The sequence below is a fragment of the Narcine bancroftii genome, chromosome 6, assembly GCF_036971445.1.
Source record: "Narcine bancroftii isolate sNarBan1 chromosome 6, sNarBan1.hap1, whole genome shotgun sequence".
NCBI classification, from domain to species: domain Eukaryota; kingdom Metazoa; phylum Chordata; class Chondrichthyes; order Torpediniformes; family Narcinidae; genus Narcine; species Narcine bancroftii.
Window position 1 is genome coordinate 52,677,787 of NC_091474.1, and position 19,155 is coordinate 52,696,941.

Here is a 19,155-nt window from a genome sequence, read left to right on the forward strand (position 1 = left end):
GTCTCCCCCTCCCCACCCCCGGCCGGGCGTGTCCTGTCTCCCCCTCCACACCACCGGCCGGGCGTGAATTGTCTCTCCCTCCCCACCCCGGGCCGGGTGTGTCCTGTCTCCCTCCCCACCCCCGGCCAGGTGTGTCCTGTCTCCCCCTCCCCACCCCCGGCCGGGTGTGTCCTCCCACCGGCCGTTGTGCCCTCCACCCCCCCCCTCCCCCACCACTCACCCCCCCCTCCCCCACCACTCCCCCCCATACTGGGAGTGTCCTTCCCCCCCCACTCCCCCCTTACTGGGAGTGTCCTCCCCCCCCCCCATTCTCCCCTTACTGGGAGTGTCCTTACTCCCCCCCGATGGGGTGTGTCCTTCCCCACCCTACTCCCCCCCCCCCGGCAGGGTGTGTCCTTCCCCATTCTCCCCCGGTGGGGTGCGTCTTTCGCACCCAACCCCCCGGCGGTTGTGCATCCTTCACACTCCCCCCCCCGGGTGGGGTGTGTCCTTCGCACTCCCCCCCCCCCGGGTGGGGGGCATCCTTCGCACTCCACCCCACTCCCCCCCCACCCCACTCCCCCCCCACCCCACTCCCCCCCCACCCCACTCCCCCCCGCCCCACTCCCCCCCGCCCCACTCCCCCCGCGCCACTCCCCCCCGCGCCACTCCCCCCCGCGCCACTCCCCCCGCGCCACTCCCCCCCGCGCCACTCCCCCCCGCGCCACTCCCCCCCGCGCCACTCCCCCCCGCGCCACTCCCCCCGCGCCACTCCCCCCCGCGCCACTCCCCCCCGCGCCACTCCCCCCCGCGCCACTCCCCCCCGCGCCACTCCCCCCCGCGCCACTCCCCCCCGCGCCACTCCCCCCGCGCCACTCCCCCCGCGCCACTCCCCCCGCGCCACTCCCCCCGCGCCGCTCCCCCCGCGCCACTCCCCCCGCGCCGCTCCCCCCGCGCCGCTCCCCCCGCGCCGCTCCCCCCCGCGCCGCTCCCCCCCGCGCCGCTCCCCCCCCGCGCCGCTCCCCCCCGCGCCGCTCCCCCCCGCGCCGCTCCCCCCCGCGCCGCTCCCCCCCGCGCCGCTCCCCCCCCTCGCCGCTCCCCCCCCTCGCCGCTCCCCCCCTCGCCGCTCCCCCCCTCGCCGCTCCCCCCCTCGCCGCTCCCCCCCTCGCCGCTCCCCCCATCGCCGCTCCCCCCCTCGCCGCTCCCCCCCTCGCCGCTCCCCCCCTCGCCGCTCCCCCCCTCGCCGCTCCCCCCCCTCGCCGCTCCCCCCCTCGCCACTCCCCCCGCGCCACTCCCCCCCGCGCCACTCCCCCCCGCGCCACTCCCCCCCGCGCCACTCCCCCCGCGCCACTCCCCCCGCGCCACGCCCCCCGCGCCACTCCCCCGCGCCACGCCCCCCGCGCCACGCCCCCCCGCGCCACGCCCCCCCGCGCCACGCCCCCCCGCGCCACGCCCCCCCGCGCCACGCCCCCCCGCGCCACGCCCCCCCGCGCCACGCCCCCCCGCCACTCCCCCCCCGCCACTCCCCCCCCGCCACTCCCCCCCGCCACTCCCCCCCGCCACTCCCCCCCGCCACTCCCCCCCGCCACTCCCCCCCGCCACTCCCCCCCGCCACTCCCCCCCGCCACTCCCCCCCCCGCCACTCCCCCCCCCCCGCCACTCCCCCCCCCGCCACTCCCCCCCCGCCACTCCCCCCCCGCCACTCCCCCCCCGCCACTCCCCCCCCGCCACTCCCCCCCCGCCACTCCCCCCCCGCCACTCCCCCCCCGCCACTCCCCCCCCGCCACTCCCCCCCCGCCACTCCCCCCCCGCCACTCCCCCCCCGCCACTCCCCCCCCGCCACTCCCCCCCCGCCACTCCCCCCCCGCCACTCCCCCCCCGCCACTCCCCCCCCGCCACTCCCCCCCCGCCACTCCCCCCCCGCCACTCCCCCCCCCGCCACTCCCCCCCCGCCACTCCCCCCCCGCCACTCCCCCCCCCGCCACTCCCCCCCCCGCCACTCCCCCCCCCGCCACTCCCCCCCCCGCCACTCCCCCCCCGCCACTCCCCCCCCGCCACTCCCCCCCCGCCACTCCCCCCCCGCCACTCCCCCCCCGCCACTCCCCCCCCGCCACTCCCCCCCCCGCCACTCCCCCCCCGCCACTCCCCCCCCGCCACTCCCCCCCCCGCCACTCCCCCCCCCGCCACTCCCCCCCCCGCCACTCCCCCCCCCGCCACTCCCCCCCCCGCCACTCCCCCCCCCGCCACTCCCCCCCCCGCCACTCCCCCCCCCGCCACTCCCCCCCCCGCCACTCCCCCCCCGCCACTCCCCCCCCGCCACTCCCCCCCCGCCACTCCCCCCCTCGCCACTCCCCCCCTCGCCACTCCCCCCCTCGCCACTCCCCCCCTCGCCACTCCCCCCCTCGCCACTCCCCCCCTCGCCACTCCCCCCCTCGCCACTCCCCCCCTCGCCACTCCCCCCCTCGCCACTCCCCCCCTCGCCACTCCCCCCCTCGCCACTCCCCCCCTCGCCACTCCCCCCCTCGCCACTCCCCCCTCGCCACTCCCCCCTCGCCACTCCCCCCTCGCCACTCCCCCCTCGCCACTCCCCCCCTCGCCACTCCCCCCCTCGCCACTCCCCCCCTCGCCACTCCCCCCCTCGCCACTCCCCCCCTCGCCACTCCCCCCCTCGCCACTCCCCCCCTCGCCACTCCCCCCCTCGCCACTCCCCCCCTCGCCACTCCCCCCCTCGCCACTCCCCCCCTCGCCACTCCCCCCCTCGCCACTCCCCCCCTCGCCACTCCCCCCCTCGCCACTCCCCCCCTCGCCACTCCCCCCCTCGCCACTCCCCCCCTCGCCACTCCCCCCCTCGCCACTCCCCCCCTCGCCACTCCCCCCCTCGCCACTCCCCCCCTCGCCACTCCCCCCCTCGCCACTCCCCCCCTCGCCACTCCCCCCCTCGCCACTCCCCCCCTCGCCACTCCCCCCCTCGCCACTCCCCCCCTCGCCACTCCCCCCTCGCCACTCCCCCCTCGCCACTCCCCCCTCGCCACTCCCCCCCTCGCCACTCCCCCCCTCGCCACTCCCCCCCTCGCCACTCCCCCCCTCGCCACTCCCCCCCTCGCCACTCCCCCCCTCGCCACTCCCCCCCTCGCCACTCCCCCCTCGCCACTCCCCCCTCGCCACTCCCCCCTCGCCACTCCCCCCCTCGCCACTCCCCCCCTCGCCACTCCCCCCCTCGCCACTCCCCCCCCTCGCCACTCCCCCCCTCGCCACTCCCCCCCTCGCCACTCCCCCCCTCGCCACTCCCCCCCTCGCCACTCCCCCCCCACGCCATAAAAAGTTGAGAATGGCTGAACTGGGCTGTGTGTTTACTCTTTAAGATGTAGAGTTGCATTAGTGTTGATAAATGTGAGCTGTGCTTTAGATGGCAGTAATAAATTGCCTGTTTAGTTGATAGGAAATGGTGGCTATCTTTCCAACTGCAACTTTTTTCTGGAAAGAATGTTGCCATTGGTAAAAGTACAAGATATGTATTTTGCTATTTAAATTAATTTGCAATAACTGCCCAACTAATTGATTAGTGCTTTAGTTACCTCTCCGATAGACTTCTGTCTTCATTTTGACTTGACCCCTTGTTCTGCCCAACAGAGGAGGTGGCCAAGCTGCAGAAACATCTGGCGCTGCTTCGTCAGGAGTACGTGAAGCTGCAGCAGAAGCTGGCAGAGACAGAGAAAAGATGTGCCTTGCTTGCAGCCACATCTAATGCAGACAATACCACCGACTCCTTTATTTCTCGCTTGCTTGCTATTGTCTCAGAGCTTTATCAGCAAGAACAGTACAGGTAAAGTGTGAAATTCCTTTACAATAATGTCAATATCTTGGTGAAACCACAACATCACACCCCTCCCCCACACACACTCACACATTAACGCAGGAGTGGAGCACAGAATCGAGTTGGTTGGTCACTGGAAGGTCCCTGTCATTGATGTGGACAGAATGAAGGTGCTCAGCAAAGTGATCTCCTGGTCAGCAGCCAGCTTTTGAGGGAGAGGAGACCACAGTGAGAGCACTGGATGCAGTGGATGACTCCTGCAGATTCACAAGTGAAATGATGCTTGGAAGGACTTGTTTGGGGTGAGGTGGTGAGGGAGGAGGCCAACCTGTCTATATTTCAATTCTGTGCCCCACTCCTGTGCTGATTTGTCTGTCGATAACCTCATGCACTGCCAAACCAAGGCCGCCCCTGTAAATCGAAGGAGTAACACCTCATCTTCCATCTCAGCACTCTCCAAATGGATAGCATTAACATTACCTTCTGTGGTTTCTGCTAGAGCATTCCGTATTCTTCCTCTCTCTCTACCCTGGTCTCCTCCAGCTCTTCACCCTTCTCTCTCCATCCCCCTCCCCTGTTTTCTTTTGTGCCCTCCCTCTCTTATCTACCTATTACCTCTTGCCTGTGGGCCTGTGCTCCTCCCCTGCCTCTTCCCCACCCACCACCATTTTATTCTGATGCCGACCTGCATTTTGCTCACACCTTGATGAAGGGCTTAGGCTCAAAATGTCAGTGATGTATCTTGTGTTTCTCCAACATTGTGCTTTTACATTAAGCATTGCAGTATTATTATACTTTTTCCTCTTGATTTGTATGCCTTTAGCCCAACTTGCATTTCTAAAGTGTCACCTGATTCATTTTGTTTTATTACATTCTTCTCATTTGTAAACTTTTCTAAACTATTTTTCTATACACACATGTTATGACATTGTACTTTGTCAAACCTAATTTAAATCTAATATCTTTGCATTTTTTTCCTGCAAAATTAGCTGAATTTCCTCCTTGAGTGAATTGTTATGTCGATGGTGGATCGAGTTACTCAATCTCCTGACCTGGTTTTATGAATGATGCATGCATAAATAATGGAAAGTCATCTTTTATTTTGCAGCGATCTGAAAGTGAAAGTTGGAGAAAAGTACTTCAATGTTCACAAGTTTGTGTTGGCAGCACGCAGTGATACCTGGAGCCTTGCTAACCTTGCTTCCACCCATGAGTTAGACCTTTCAGGTTTGTGCACAGTTATTTCTAAGCTTTAAATGTATGTGTTCCAAATTGCCATTAGTTGCTTGCATGTTGCAGATAGGGATTCCCACAGCTAAACGCACAGATCGCTGCCGCTCACAGTTCCTATGGATGAAGCGCACTGATTGCTGCCGTACGCGATTCCCACGGATAAAACACACAGATCACTGCTGCTCACGGTTCTCACAGATAAAACACACAGATCACTGCCACTCATAGTTCCCACGGATAAAACGCACAGATCGGTGCCGTTCGTGGTTCCCACGGATAAAACATGGATCACGGATAAAACATGGATCACTGCCACTCGTGATTCCCATGGATAAAACGCATAATACACTGCCGCTCGTGGTTCCCACAGATAAAATGCATAATATGCTGCCGCTCGCGGTTCCCACAGATAAAACTCACAGATCGGTGCCACTCACGGTTCCCACAGATAAAACATGGATTGCTGCGACTCGCGGTTCCCACGTCTAAACTCAGATCACTGCCACTCGCGGTTCCCACGGATAAAACGCACAGATCGCTGCCACTCGTGGTTCTCACGGCTCACTATCTCCTCTGAGTGTCTCTGGAGCAGCACATCATCAAAGTAATGGGCTGGAGACACATTAGGATCGAGTTTAATGTCTTGTAGATCCTGGCTATCAACCCATGGCACAGCATGGACTGTGGATATAGCCCTGGGGCATTCACCCAGGTGAATGCAAACTGGTTCTGCAACTCATGATTAAGGGGAATGGTAAAGAGAACATTTGCCAGTTCCACCATGGTGTACCAGTGCTTCCCCTCCCAGCCTTGGGAGGGCTGCTAACAGCCAAAAAGCATTTTTGTGGCTCTCCTTACTCCCCAGCTACCCTTACTCCCCAACTACCCTGACTTCCTGAGGCCCAATCTTCTCCCCACACAGTCCATCTGTTCGGGCCAGTCCACTGTTCTGCTGTGGTCAGCCAGTAGACTAGCTAAACTATCAAACTCCGCACTGTCGTCAATCCACCCCGGAACTCTATCCTCACTGCCTGCAGATCCCTCCTTATTACCCCCATTCCAATACATCATGTATGTGTGACCAGCCGAAACTTGGACCCTGCTGCAACGCCAATTGTGATGAAGAGAACAAGTTTGGAGGATCCAGAAATGACGAGTCTGAACACAGTTTAACCACAATAAAAAATCTGTATTTACATGTGGTGGTGGGGGGGGGGATTTGTTACAACAGGGATAACACTCATACAACCCACAAAGACACCTCACAACCTTCGTGCGCATTGAACGCAGCTAAACCACCAATACTCGCTACCCCTGTCAGATCGCTGCTACTCATAGTTCCCATGGCTAAATGCGAGGACAAAACAAACAACTCCTGCCACTCCTTGCTAATTAGCAGCCATAATGTAATTACATTGATAATAACGAACAAGGCACAACAGACCTTTCTAGGTATTCACCACAGTAGAGGAGTGGAACTAGGATTTGTTCGCAGGAGTTGTTCCCGTGGTGGGCTTTATATTGGAGGGGCCAGTTCAGATATGCCCTAACAAGGTGTGTGGGCATCTGTAGACAGGCTTGACTTTCACTGGCATGTGAAGTGACTTCATACCAGTCTCCTGTTGAAGGGGTAACGAGACCCTCGTCATTCCACCTCTTCCTGCCCTTCCCAATGACTTTTTCCTCCTTTCCTCCCCCTGGCTCTTTCCCTTTCCCTCTGTTTCCTTTCCTCCAGCTCTGCATTCACAGAGCCATCCTATTGCTGATCAATTCTCACCTCCTGTCCTATCCATGTTCACTTTTCACCTTTTGTCTCTTGGCCGATGCTCCTCCTCCCTGCTCTTTCTTCCCTTCTCCTCCAACCTTTTGTTCAGCCGCCTGCCTCCTCCTTGCTTGTACCTTGGTGTGCTCAGGCTGAGTTGTGGAGTTCTAGCTTTTTTGTATTTTTGCTACAGTCATAATGTCTGCAGACTTCCATGTTTCACTGACTTCATGACTTGTTCAGCAGTGTGGCACCATATTTATTAATGATGCAAGATAGAATTGGATTGTATTGGAAAATTAAGTGTACTTTACTGAGTTAATGAAAGAATATAATTGTAATGGACAGTTCAAAATAGAAAATAGTTCATGTGTATTGAAACTTGAAGAGCAAGCATTTAAAATGCCCAGATCATTTTCATTTATGAAAAATGAAAATTCATTTCATCAGCTACGTGGATGAAAAAGGGCCAGAGACAAACTAGCTTGCTCGGCATGGTCACATTAAGCTGATGACCTCCTGTAAGATTCAGTGACTTTAGAACTGCAAATAAATTGTATAAAACTTTTGAAGTACATTGAACAACTTACATTGTTGTAGTAAATCAATTGCTCTACTGGGTGGGATGGTGGAAGCAATCTAATATTATAATATTGAATGTTTTTGTGGGTACTTGGTTTTATCTTTAACTGCTGAGATTAAGAATTGTTGCTTGAGTGAGTTTAAACCTTTTGACAGACAATATTTCATTTGTAGGCTCTGATGAGAAAATGGTGCCACGCATTACTCAAAGAAAGACACACGGGTGTAGTGAGGTATAGCTCAGTGTTTTATTGGGGCTGAAGCCCGACTTTTATACTGTTGGCATTCCCATCATTTGCCCCATCAACTGATATCACTGCCCACATAACAATAGCGGGTTTCACGTGTGCAGGCCCCCTTCTTGCATTACAATCCCTTCTTCCCCATGCGCTATCCCTAACTGTTGGCTGTGCACCAGGAGCCAGCACCATGTTGTGGATGCTGGCTCCTATGCTGCCTTAGCCGTACAACTGCCGGTTCGCTTGCTGTGGCCAGTGCCGCCGCATGGTCTGCTGGCTTCCAGTTGCGCTCACCAGCCTGATGGCGGTGGTGTGCCACTACATGACCCCCACCTCCCAGAACTGGTGGTACTGTCTTTGATGCCTGAATGCAGCGTCTCTATTGTCTTTGGTGGTCTGCCTATTTTGCATCTCAATGAGGCGAGCCGGGTCCAGGTGTGCCAGCTTCAACCTGTCTGTAGTGAAGACCTCCATCTTGCATCTGACTTCCAATTCGAACGTGTCGCCGTTGTTTCATACAACCCGGAATGGACTCTTGTAGTAGTGGATGGTGTGAACCCGTGTGGATGAAAACATAACAATCCTACAGGTCTTTGGGTATGTTGGTCCTCGCCTGGTCGGTGGAGTCGGGGCCACGTTGCCAACTCGTTCCCGGAGCCTGTGGAAGAGTACTGCTGTGTCGTTCGGTTGCTTGTCCAGGGACAGTGCGAATTCTGTGGGGACCCCCAGTGGAGCTCCGTACATGAATCTGCAAAAGAGGCTTTGAGGTCCTCCTTGGGCGCAGTGCAGATCTCCAACGGTGCCCATTGTAGCTTGTGTACCCATTTAGGTCCTTGTAGTCTGACCATGTGTGTGGACTTGAGGGATCTGTGGAAGAGCTCCACCAGCCTTGTTCGATTGTGGGTAATAGGCTGTTGTGTGGTGTAGCTGAGCACCCCACAGACTCGCGAGGTCAGACCAGAGGCTGGAGGTGAATTGGGCCTCTCTGTCCAATGTGATGTGGAGGAGGAGATGAGGGCTCTGGCGCAGGAGGTCGTGCCATCAGGACTGCTTCTGGCCCCCTGGTGAAGTGGTCAACCATTGTAAACAAGTAGCAGACAAAATTAGTCTCCGCTACATCGCCGTAACTGATGGGGACGTTGCGAAGACGTCAATGAGACCTGCTGGAGACTGGAAAAAGTCTCCAAAAAAATCGAGCATATTTGAGACCTGGCTAGTCTCCAGGAGACATCGCAGATACTCGAGTCGCCACCAGGTTGCCACCTAGTCTCCAGGCCAATGAGATAGGCCCTTTACGGGAGGAGTCACGTGATGGAGTAGTGGCTGGACGGTGAACTCCAGCCCTCTCCAGAAAAGTCGGGAAAAACAAAGGAAAACACAAAGGCACAGAAATAAAAGTTACAGAAAAGTGAGTATAAAGGTGGAAAGAAGATGGCGACAAAAAAAGAAAAATCGAAAGCAACAGTAAGAAGAGAGGAAGAGAAGACAAAGGAGGAAAAAGGTGAAGGCCTTACCTGTCCGAAGAGGCCCGCTGCGGAGAGAGAAACCCGCTCCCTCAGGTCGGTAAATAATGGACTACAAAAATGGCTCGCTGAGCCGAGTAAAAGTGCGCGATGCGCATGAAAAAAAACACACCGACGGGAGGGGGGACCAGCTGGGGAGTCGATCTCCACAGCCGGCAACGACAGCTGCAGAACACCTGCAGCAAGAAGAGACCACAGAAGACAATAGAAACAAGAAAGAAGAGAAGGAAAGGGCACCAAAGAAACAACAGATGGCCAACCCAGAGGAAGAAGAAGAGGAAGAGGAAGAGTACAGTGAAATAGAAGAAGAAAAGAAAGGCAAGATAAAGAAGGTACTTTCTCTTATTAAAGGATACATGGAGTCATTTAAGGAATGGCAAACACAGGAATTTAATGATTTAAGAAGAAGAATAAACAACACAGAAGAGAAAATGAATAAAATAGAGATGACCTTAACAGAAATGGGAAAGAAAATGGACAAGATGGAAGAGCGGGCAGTAGCAGCAGAAATGGAGGTAGAAGAGTTAAAAAAGAAATTGGAGGAATCTAATAAAAAAACTAAAGAGACACAAGAACTACTAGCTCAAAAAATAGATACAATGGAAAATTATAACAGAAGAAATAACATAAAGATAGTGGGCCTTAAGGAAGATGAAGAAGGCAAGAATATGAGGGAGTTTATAAAAGATTGGATCCCTAAGACCCTAGGATGTCCAGAACTACAGCAAGAAATGGAAATAGAAAGGGCACATAGAGTATTGGCCTCTAAACCACAACCACAACAAAAACCAAGATCTATTGTAGTAAAATTCCTAAGATATACTACAAGAGAAAAGGTACTGGAGAAGACAATGGAAAAAGTAAGAGAGGGCAACAAGCCACTAGAGTATAAACGGCAAAAAATCTTCATTTATCCAGATATAAGTTTTGAACTCCTAAAGAAGAGAAAAGAGTTCAATACAGCAAAGGCGATTTTATGGAAGAAAGGGTATAAATTTATACTAAAGCATCCAGCGGTATTGAAAATATTTATTCCAGGACAACAAAACAGACTATTCTCGGATCCAGAAGAAGCACGAAAATTTGCAGAACAATTACAAAAATAGACTGAGGGATGAAGACGGGTAATGAGAGTAAAAATGATCACGATTGATATGTATGCGGGTAAAGAGGTATAAGAGTGAATAGAGACAATGTGCATACGTGAATGTATCTGTACTTAGAGGAAAATATAGATAGTATAGACAAGAATTAATAAGGGAAGGTAATGGAATAGAGAGAATAAGGAGGGAATTAAAAGAGTGACCTTTGTGACATATGAAAAGTGAAATCTTTTCTGGGGGGGGCGGGGTGGGGGGAAATAGCGGTCACTGCAAAATCAGTTGACGCTTGCGAGTGGATTCGCAAATCCAAATGGAGAGGGGAGATGTGGTTGTCCGACAAGGGATAAAGGACAACTCAGGAGGGGAAGGGGAGATTGGGGATAAATAAGATAGAAATAGGAGAATAAGGAAAATGTTGGATGTTGTAGGAATGTTGTCTTATAAAGAGTTGAAAATAAGAAAACAGAAATGGAAAAGGAGGAAAGGTAATGATGGAAAAACGGAAAGAGAAGATAAACAAAATATAAAAGGGCTACGCTGAACTATATGACTTTAAATATTAATGGAATACATAACCAAATTAAAAGGAAGAAACTACTAAATTTAAATGAATAAATGGATTCGATTAGAAAAAATAACATATAGGTTAAGAAATAATATTGAAATATTCGAACAAGTATGGGAGCCTTACTTTAAATACAATAGCGAAAACCTACCGGGGACAAACATTACCTAAGTTGATGGAAGGAGAAGGAAAGAAAAGAATGGACTCAGTAGAATTTCTGGTGTATTTTTGTTGAATGACAACATTGTCTGACTGGCTTAATGCAACCAAGATTGTATACCTAAAATGGATGAGAGGGGGGGTGGTGGGGGGGTGGCTTGGGAGGAGGGGGGGGGGGGGGAGAAAAAGTCACTGTATATGTGTGAAAAAGAAATAGTGTATATCATGGCTAATGTGATTTATGGTGTGAAAAATAAAAAATTTTTTAAAAAAATAACTAAAATGTACAAATCTTTTCAGGTCAAATTAGTAAGGGCTTCTGTTGATGAGTGTTGACCTAATAAACCACAACTTTCAAATTCTCTGAAAAAAAAAGAAAGAAAAAAAAAGAAAATTAGGAAAGCGAAAAGAAGGTACGCAGTGGCTATAGCAAACAGGGTAAAAGTAAATCCGAAGGGTTTTTACAAATATGTGAATAGCAAAAGGAGAGTGAAGGATAAAATTGGTCCATTAGAAAATCAGAGTGGACAAATTGTGCAGAGTCGAATGAGATGGGGGAGATATTAAATGAGTTCTTCTCAACGGTATTCACGAAGGAAAAGGATATGGAATCGTGTACGATAGGTGAGGCAAAAGGGATAATTATGGAAAACAGAGGAATTAGGAAAGGGGAGCATTAGAACTTTTGAGGCATATAAAGGTAGATCAGTCTCCGTCCGGGTCCCGACGGGATTTTCCCCAGGTCCTTGAGGGAAGTCAGGGAGGAAATAGCGGAGGCTCTAAAAGTGATTTTTCAACGGTCACTGGAGGAAGGTGTGGTGCCGTGGGATTGGCATGTCACAAACGTGGTTCCTCTGTTTAAAAAGGGCTCCAGGTATAGACCCAGCAATTATCGGCCAGTAAGTTTGACATCGGTGGTTGGTAAACTAATGGAAAGTATTCTTAGAGATAATATGTACAAGTACCTAGAGGGGCAGGGACTGATCAGGGACACCTAACATGGGTTTGTGAGGGGAAGGTCATGTTTGACAAATCTTGTTGAATTTTTTGAGGAGGTGACTAGGAAGATCGATGAGGGTAGTGCAGTAGATAGGTTGGTATGGAAGGTTCAGGCACTAGGTATTAATGTTGAGATAGTCAGATGGGTTCAATGGTGGTTAGAAGTTAGATGCCAGAGAATCATGGTGGATAACTGTCTGTCAGGATGGAGGACGGTGACAAGCGGTGTGCCTCAGGGATCGGTGTTGGGTCCCTTGTTTGTCATTTACATTAATGATTTGGATGATGGAGTGGTAAATTGGGTTAGGAAATATGTGGAAGATACAAAAATAGGGGGAGTTGTGGATAGTGAAGATGGTTTTCAGGGACTGCAGGATTTGGACTGCTTAGAAGAGTGGGCTGAAAGATGGCAGATGGAGTTTAATATCGATAAGATCATTTTGGGAAAAATAATCAAAATAGGACATATGCAGTGAAGGAGAGTGCATTGAGGTATGCAGAGGAACAGAGGGATCTTGGAATAATGGTTCATAATTTTTCAAAGTGGATTCTCATGTAGATAGGGTGGTAAAGAAGGCTTTTGGTATGCTGGTCTTTATAAATCAAAGAAAAAATATAGGAGCTGGGAGGTTGAGACTGTTCAAGGCATTGGTGAGGCCAAATTTGGAATACTGTGTGCAGTTCTGGTCCCCAAAATTATAGGTAATAAGGTAGAGAGGGTGCAGAGAAGATTTACTAAAATGTTGCCTGGATTGGAGTATTGAGAGTACAAATAAAGACTGGGGCTTTTTTCATTAGATCGTAGAAGGTAGAGTGGATATTTGATAGAGGTATATAAAATCATGAGGGAGATAGACAGAGTAGATGTGATTAGGCTCTTCCCCTTGAGGGTAGGTGAGGGGTCATAAGTTAAGGGTTAGGGGACAAAAGTTTAGAAGTAACATGAGGGGAAACTTCTTCACTCAGAGAGTGCTGGCTGAGTGGAATGACCTTCCAGAAGAGGTAGTTGCAGCAGGGTCAATGCTGTCATTTAAGAGAAGGTTTGATGAGTGTGTGGATGTGAGGGGATTGGAGAATTACGGACAGGGAACGGGTAGGTGGAACTAGTGGAGTTTCACGTAAATCAGTGTGGACTAGAGGGGCCTAGATGGCCTGTTTCCGTACTGTAATTGTTACTTGGTTAGCAATATGCACAAACTAAAAAGTCAGATGTATACAAAAAATAGATTGAACTTAAAACTAAATTTGATCTTCTCTCAACAAACCCAGCTAAAGACAACTTTTGAAATCTAAAAGTCAATTTAAATTCATGGTGATAAATCTGATAAACTTTTGGCCTACCAACTGAGAGGTTTTGGTGCTAAACGTCACATTATAAAGGATCATAATGATAACAGTATTATTACTTCAGATCATTTGGAGATAAACAATACATTTTAAAGATTCTATTCCACACTATACTCTTCTGAATGTATGAATTTCTTAAACATATTGAATATCCCCAAGATTTCTTCAGATAGTCAAATTAGACTGTATGAATCTATTTCACATGAGGAAATAATGGTTGCTATTTCCTTATGACAATCTGGAAAGGCCATTGGACCCAGTGGATTCCCTGTAGAATTTTTCAAATGATTTTCTCAATTGCTCACAGCATATCTAAATGTGGTGTTTGCCGATTTATTTAAACAGGGTAAACATCAAGATTAATTTAACGAGGCTTGCATATCTTCAATTGCAAAGAAAGGTAAAAACACAATCTCCTATAGACCGATCTCCTAAATGAACGTCAATGTTAAAATTTTACCCAATAGGATGGAAACATTTTGCCGTCAGTTATTTCTGAAGATCAAATGGGGGTTTATTAAAAAAACAATACTCTTATTTTAATATACATTGTTTAATTAATATTATTTATTTGCCTTCCAGGAAAATTCCTGAGTGCATTCTTTCATTGGATACTGAAAAAGCTTTTGATCGTATAGAATGGACACATCTCTTTACAACCCTTGAAAATTTTAATTTTGGTTCTGATTTGATGCAAGGGTTAAATTATTGTACTCACAGCCACCTACCACAATTCTTATTAATTTATAATAATCGCTGCCTTTTAATCTTCAATGTGGCATCGTCAAGGATGCCCGTTAAGTCCTTTATTATTTGATCTGGCGATTGCACCATTGGCAATTACTTATCGTCAGTGCAAGGACATCTTGGGGATATGGAGGAAAGGGATTGAACACAAGATCTCTCTTTATGGAGACGATCTCTTACTTTACATTTTGGATCCAGTCACCTCCCTTCCCCATATAGTGTCATTGCTTTCACAATTTAGTCAATTTCAGGATATAAATTGAAGTGAACTTCTTCCACTGAATTTTTCTGCAGCAATGTGTGATAGTTAAAAATCAGTTTACCTGTCTTGGTATTACAATTATAAAGAATCATAAACATCTTTTTAAGGAGAATTATCTTACTATGCTTAAACAAGTGAAACTTCCTTTGTCTACAACTTTAGTTGGCCATATAAATTCTATTAAAATTAATATTTTGCCTAAATTTTCATATCTTTTTCAATCTGTTCTGATTTTTGACCCTAAATAGTTTTTTTGACTGACTTTGATTGTCTTACATATGGTAGGGTAAGCATCTTCACCTTAATAAAGTTCTTCTTCAGAGATCTAAGAGAGATGGTGGAATGGCTCTACCTAACTTTAGATTCTACTATTGGGCAGTCAGTATATGATGTTTTATGTTTTGGTCCTTTTTTTCATAATCATTCTGACTGCCCATTATGCCTATCATTGGAGCTGAATTCCCCCCCAAAAAACTTTAACTTAGCATAGGAACATAGGAAGTAGGAACAGGAGTAGGCCAAAAATGGCCCATCGGGCCTGCTCCTCCATTCAATACGATAATGGCTGATCTAATTTACGACCTAACTCCACCTACCTGCCTTCTCCCCATATCCCCTAATTCCTCTATCATGTAAAAATTTATCTAACCGAATGTTAAATATGTTTAATGAGGCAGCCTCAACCACTTCCCTAGTTAGAGAATTCCAAACATTCACTACTCTCTGGGAAAAACTATTTTTCCTCATCTCTGTCCTAAATCTACTCCCCCAAATCTTGAGACTGTGTCCTCTCATTTTAGTTTCCCCGGCCAGCTCAAAAAACCTTCCTACATCTATCCTATCCATACCTTTCATAATCCTATATGTTTCTATAAGATCTCCTCTCATTCTTCTGAACTCGAGCGAATACAATCCCAGATTATTTAATCTTTCATCATAAGTCAACCCCTTCATCCCAGGGATCAACCTAGTAAACCTCCTCTGGACTGTCTCCAAAGCCAGTATATCCTTCCTCAAATATGGAGACCAGAACTGGACACAGTACTCCAGGCGCGGTCTCACCAGTACCTTATACAGTTGCAACATTACCTCCCTACTCCTCAATTCAATTCCTCTAGCGATGAAGGCCAACATTCCATTTGCCTCCTTAATAACCTGCTACACCTGCAACCTAACTTTTTGCGATTCATGCACAAGCACTCCCAAGTCCCTCTGCACAACAGCATGCTGTAGTTTTTCACCCTTTAAATAATATTCAGCTCTTTTATTTTTCTTGCCAAAGTGGATAACCTCACACTTACTAACATTGTACTCCATCTGCCAGACCTTTCCCCACTCATCCAGCTTAACTATATCCCTCTGCAGACGCTCCACATCATTACAATTTGCTCTTCCACTCAATTTGGTGTCATCCACAAACTTGGCTACACCACATTTTGTCCCCTCCTCCAAGCCATCAATGTAAATGATGAACAGTTGTAGGCCTAACACTGACCCCTGTGGCACCCCACTTACCACTCTCTGCCAACCTGAAAAACTCCTATTTATCCCGACTCTCTGCCTCCTGTCAGACAACCAATTTTCAATCCAGGCCAATATACTTCCCCAGACTCCCCCTTCCTGTAACTTACTGATAAGTCTCTTGTGCAGCACCTTATCAAACGCTTTCTGGAAATCCAAATATACAACACCAACCTGTTCCCCTCTATCCACCGCATTATATCCTCAAAGAATCCTAACAAGTTTGTCAAACAAGATCTTCCCTTTCTAAAACCATGCTGCGTCTGCCTGATTGAACCCTTACGTTCCAAAAGTTTCACTATTTCATCTTTAATGACAGCTTCAAGCATTTTTCCAACTACAGACGTCAAGCTAATTGGCCGATAATTTCCAGTCTTCTGCCTACATCCCTTCTTAAAAAGTGGTGTGACATTTGCTGTCTTCCAGTCTGCCGGGACCTGCCCAGAATCCAAGGAATTTTGGTATATGACCACCAATGCATCAACTATAACTTCTGCCATTTCCTTCAGAACCCTTGGATACATATCATTAGGACCAGGTGATTTGTCTGGCTTTTGTCCCATTAGTTTCTCCATCACTACTTTCTTTGTAACAACTATTTTATCAAGACCCTCCCCAACATTCGCATCCTTAACTCCGTACTTCGGCATGTTGGACGTGTCTTCCACCGTGAAGACCGACACAAAATATTTGTTTAATGCCTCGGCCATTTCCTCATTTTTTGCTACCAGTTTTCCTTTCTCATCCTATGTTAACTCTGGCCACCCTCTTCCGTTTTATATATTTATAAAATTTTTTGCTTTCTGTTTTTATATTTTGTGCCAATTTACTTTCATAATTCTTTTTCCCATTTCTTATTACCTGCTTTGTAACCCCTTGTTGTCTCTTAAAGTTTTCCCAATCTTCCAGTTTCCCCACTGCTCTTTGCAGCTTTGTACACCTGCGCCTTCAATTTTATACTCTCCTTTATTTCCTTTGTTAACCACAGTAGATTTTTCCCTCCCTTGCTGCCCTTTTTCCTGATCGGAATATATTTTTGTTGAGCATTACAAAATATTTCTTTGAAAATCTTCCACTGTTCCTCAACTGTTTCATCAATTAGCCTGTGCTCCCAGTCCACTCTGGCCAATTCCTCCCTCATCCTATGGTAGTCACCCCTGTTTAAGCATAATATATTAGTTTTAGATCTAACTATTTCACTTCACTTCCATTCTCAAATAAGTTAACAGATAATCTAATTGTTAAATATTCTATGAGAATTTGAGCACAGTTTAGAAAACATTTTACATTTCATGATTTTTCTCTCTCAAGCTCTTTAGTATCCAATCCCTTTTATCTACCTTCTTTACACGACAATATTTTTCAGAGATGGTATGCAAAGCTTTAAGGATCTGTTCATTGATGGATATTTTTCATCATTTGAGCAACCTTCTGCTAAATTTAACTTGCCCAAATCTCTCTCTTTTTTTAAATTTGCAAGCCCAGCATTTTCTTAAATCACAATTATCTGATTTTCCAAGAGACTCCGAATCAAATTTTGGAGATAAGTTTTTTTTAAGCTCAATGATGTCTCGCAAAGGTTTAACATCTATTATTTACGAGAAATTGTTATGTTAAATCAGACTTCATTAGTTAAAATTAAAAATCAAAAATGCTTGGAACAGACAATATCAGATGTAGATTGGGACACAATTCTTAAATTGGTTAATAGCTCTTCATTATGTGCTCAACATTGTCTATTACAATTCAAAGTGGTACATGAGCACATTTATCTAAGGCTAAATTGTCTCGTTTTTATTCTGATGTGCTCCCGGTGCGACAGGTGTAAGAATGGAAAAGTGTAATTAACTCATATGTTCTAACAAGTTTTCCATACTTTATCAAATTTTTTTAAATATAGATTTAACACTGAATCCTTTGGTGGCCCTCTTTGGTATAAAGGTGGGGTGGGGTGGGGGAAATGATTCTTCTTTGTCTTTGGTTCAGAGTTGCGCTATTGCTTTTGTCTCTCTTTTGGCGAGGCATGTGATTTTACTTAAATGGAAGGATGCTACCGTGCTTACTCATGATCAGTAGTTGTGCGACATCATGACCTGTATGAATATGGAAAAGATTTGTTTTTCAATTAATAATTCAGATACAGTATAGGATTCCAGTATCTATGACTCACTATCTTATTTTATAATTTTACTCCAATGTATTTAATTTGTCTAACATGTGTCTTTTCCATGTATTTTTATTTTTTTTCTACCGTGTTTTTCTTTTTATACAGCATCTGGCAATGCAGTTAGGTAAAGGGCCTATCTTTTTTTTTAAAATTTTTATTTTTCACACCATAAATCACATTAGCCATGATATACACTATTTCTTTTTCACACATATACAGTGACTTTTTCTCCCCCCCCCCCCCCTCCTCCCAAGCCACCCCCCCACCACCCCCCCTCTCATCCATTTTAGGTATACAATCTTGGTTGCATTAAGCCAGTCAGACAATGTTGTCATTCAACAAAAATACACCAGAAATTCTACTGAGTCCATTCTTTTCTTTCCTTCTCCTTCCATCAACTTAGGTAATGTTTGTCCCCGGTAGGTTTTCGCTATTGTATTTAAAGTAAGGCTCCCATACTTGTTCGAATATTTCAATATTATTTCTTAACCTATATGTTATTTTTTCTAATCGAATCCATTTATTCATTTAAATTTAGTAGTTTCTTCCTTTTAATTTGGTTATGTATTCCATTAATATTTAAAGTCATATAGTTCAGCGTAGCCCTTTTATATTTTGTTTATCTTCTCTTTCCGTTTTTCCATCATTACCTTTCCTCCTTTTCCATTTCTGTTTTCTTATTTTCAACTCTTTATAAGACAACATTCCTACAACATCCAACATTTTCCTTATTCTCCTATTTCTATCTTATTTATCCCCAATCTCCCCTTCCCCTCCTGAGTTGTCCTTTATCCCTTGTCGGACAACCACATCTCCCCTCTCCATTTGGATTTGCGAATCCACTCGCAAGCGTCAACTGATTTTGCAGTGACCGCTATTTCCCCCCACCCCGCCCCCCCCAGAAAAGATTTCACTTTTCATATGTCACAAAGGTCACTCTTTTAATTCCCTCCTTATTCTCTCTATTCCATTACCTTCCCTTATTAATTCTTGTCTATACTATCTATATTTTCCTCTAAGTACAGATACATTCACGTATGCACATTGTCTCTATTCACTCTTATACCTCTTTACCCGCATACATATCAATCGTGATCATTTTTACTCTCATTACCCGTCTTCATCCCTCAGTCTATTTTTGTAATTGTTCTGC

The 19,155-nt window shown here is 48.2% G+C and overlaps 1 protein-coding gene across 2 annotated transcripts in view; it reads left to right on the forward strand.

The window, feature by feature from the left end:
- Positions 1-19,155, forward strand: part of ankfy1 (ankyrin repeat and FYVE domain containing 1) — a 105,997-nt gene that overhangs the window by 522 nt on the left and 86,320 nt on the right. For both annotated transcript variants that reach the window (XM_069884993.1, XM_069884991.1), the window contains exons 2-3: positions 3,610-3,802; positions 4,902-5,020. In XM_069884993.1, coding sequence (XP_069741094.1) covers positions 3,610-3,802; positions 4,902-5,020 — 312 coding nt within the window. The remainder of the gene's footprint in view (positions 1-3,609; positions 3,803-4,901; positions 5,021-19,155) is intronic.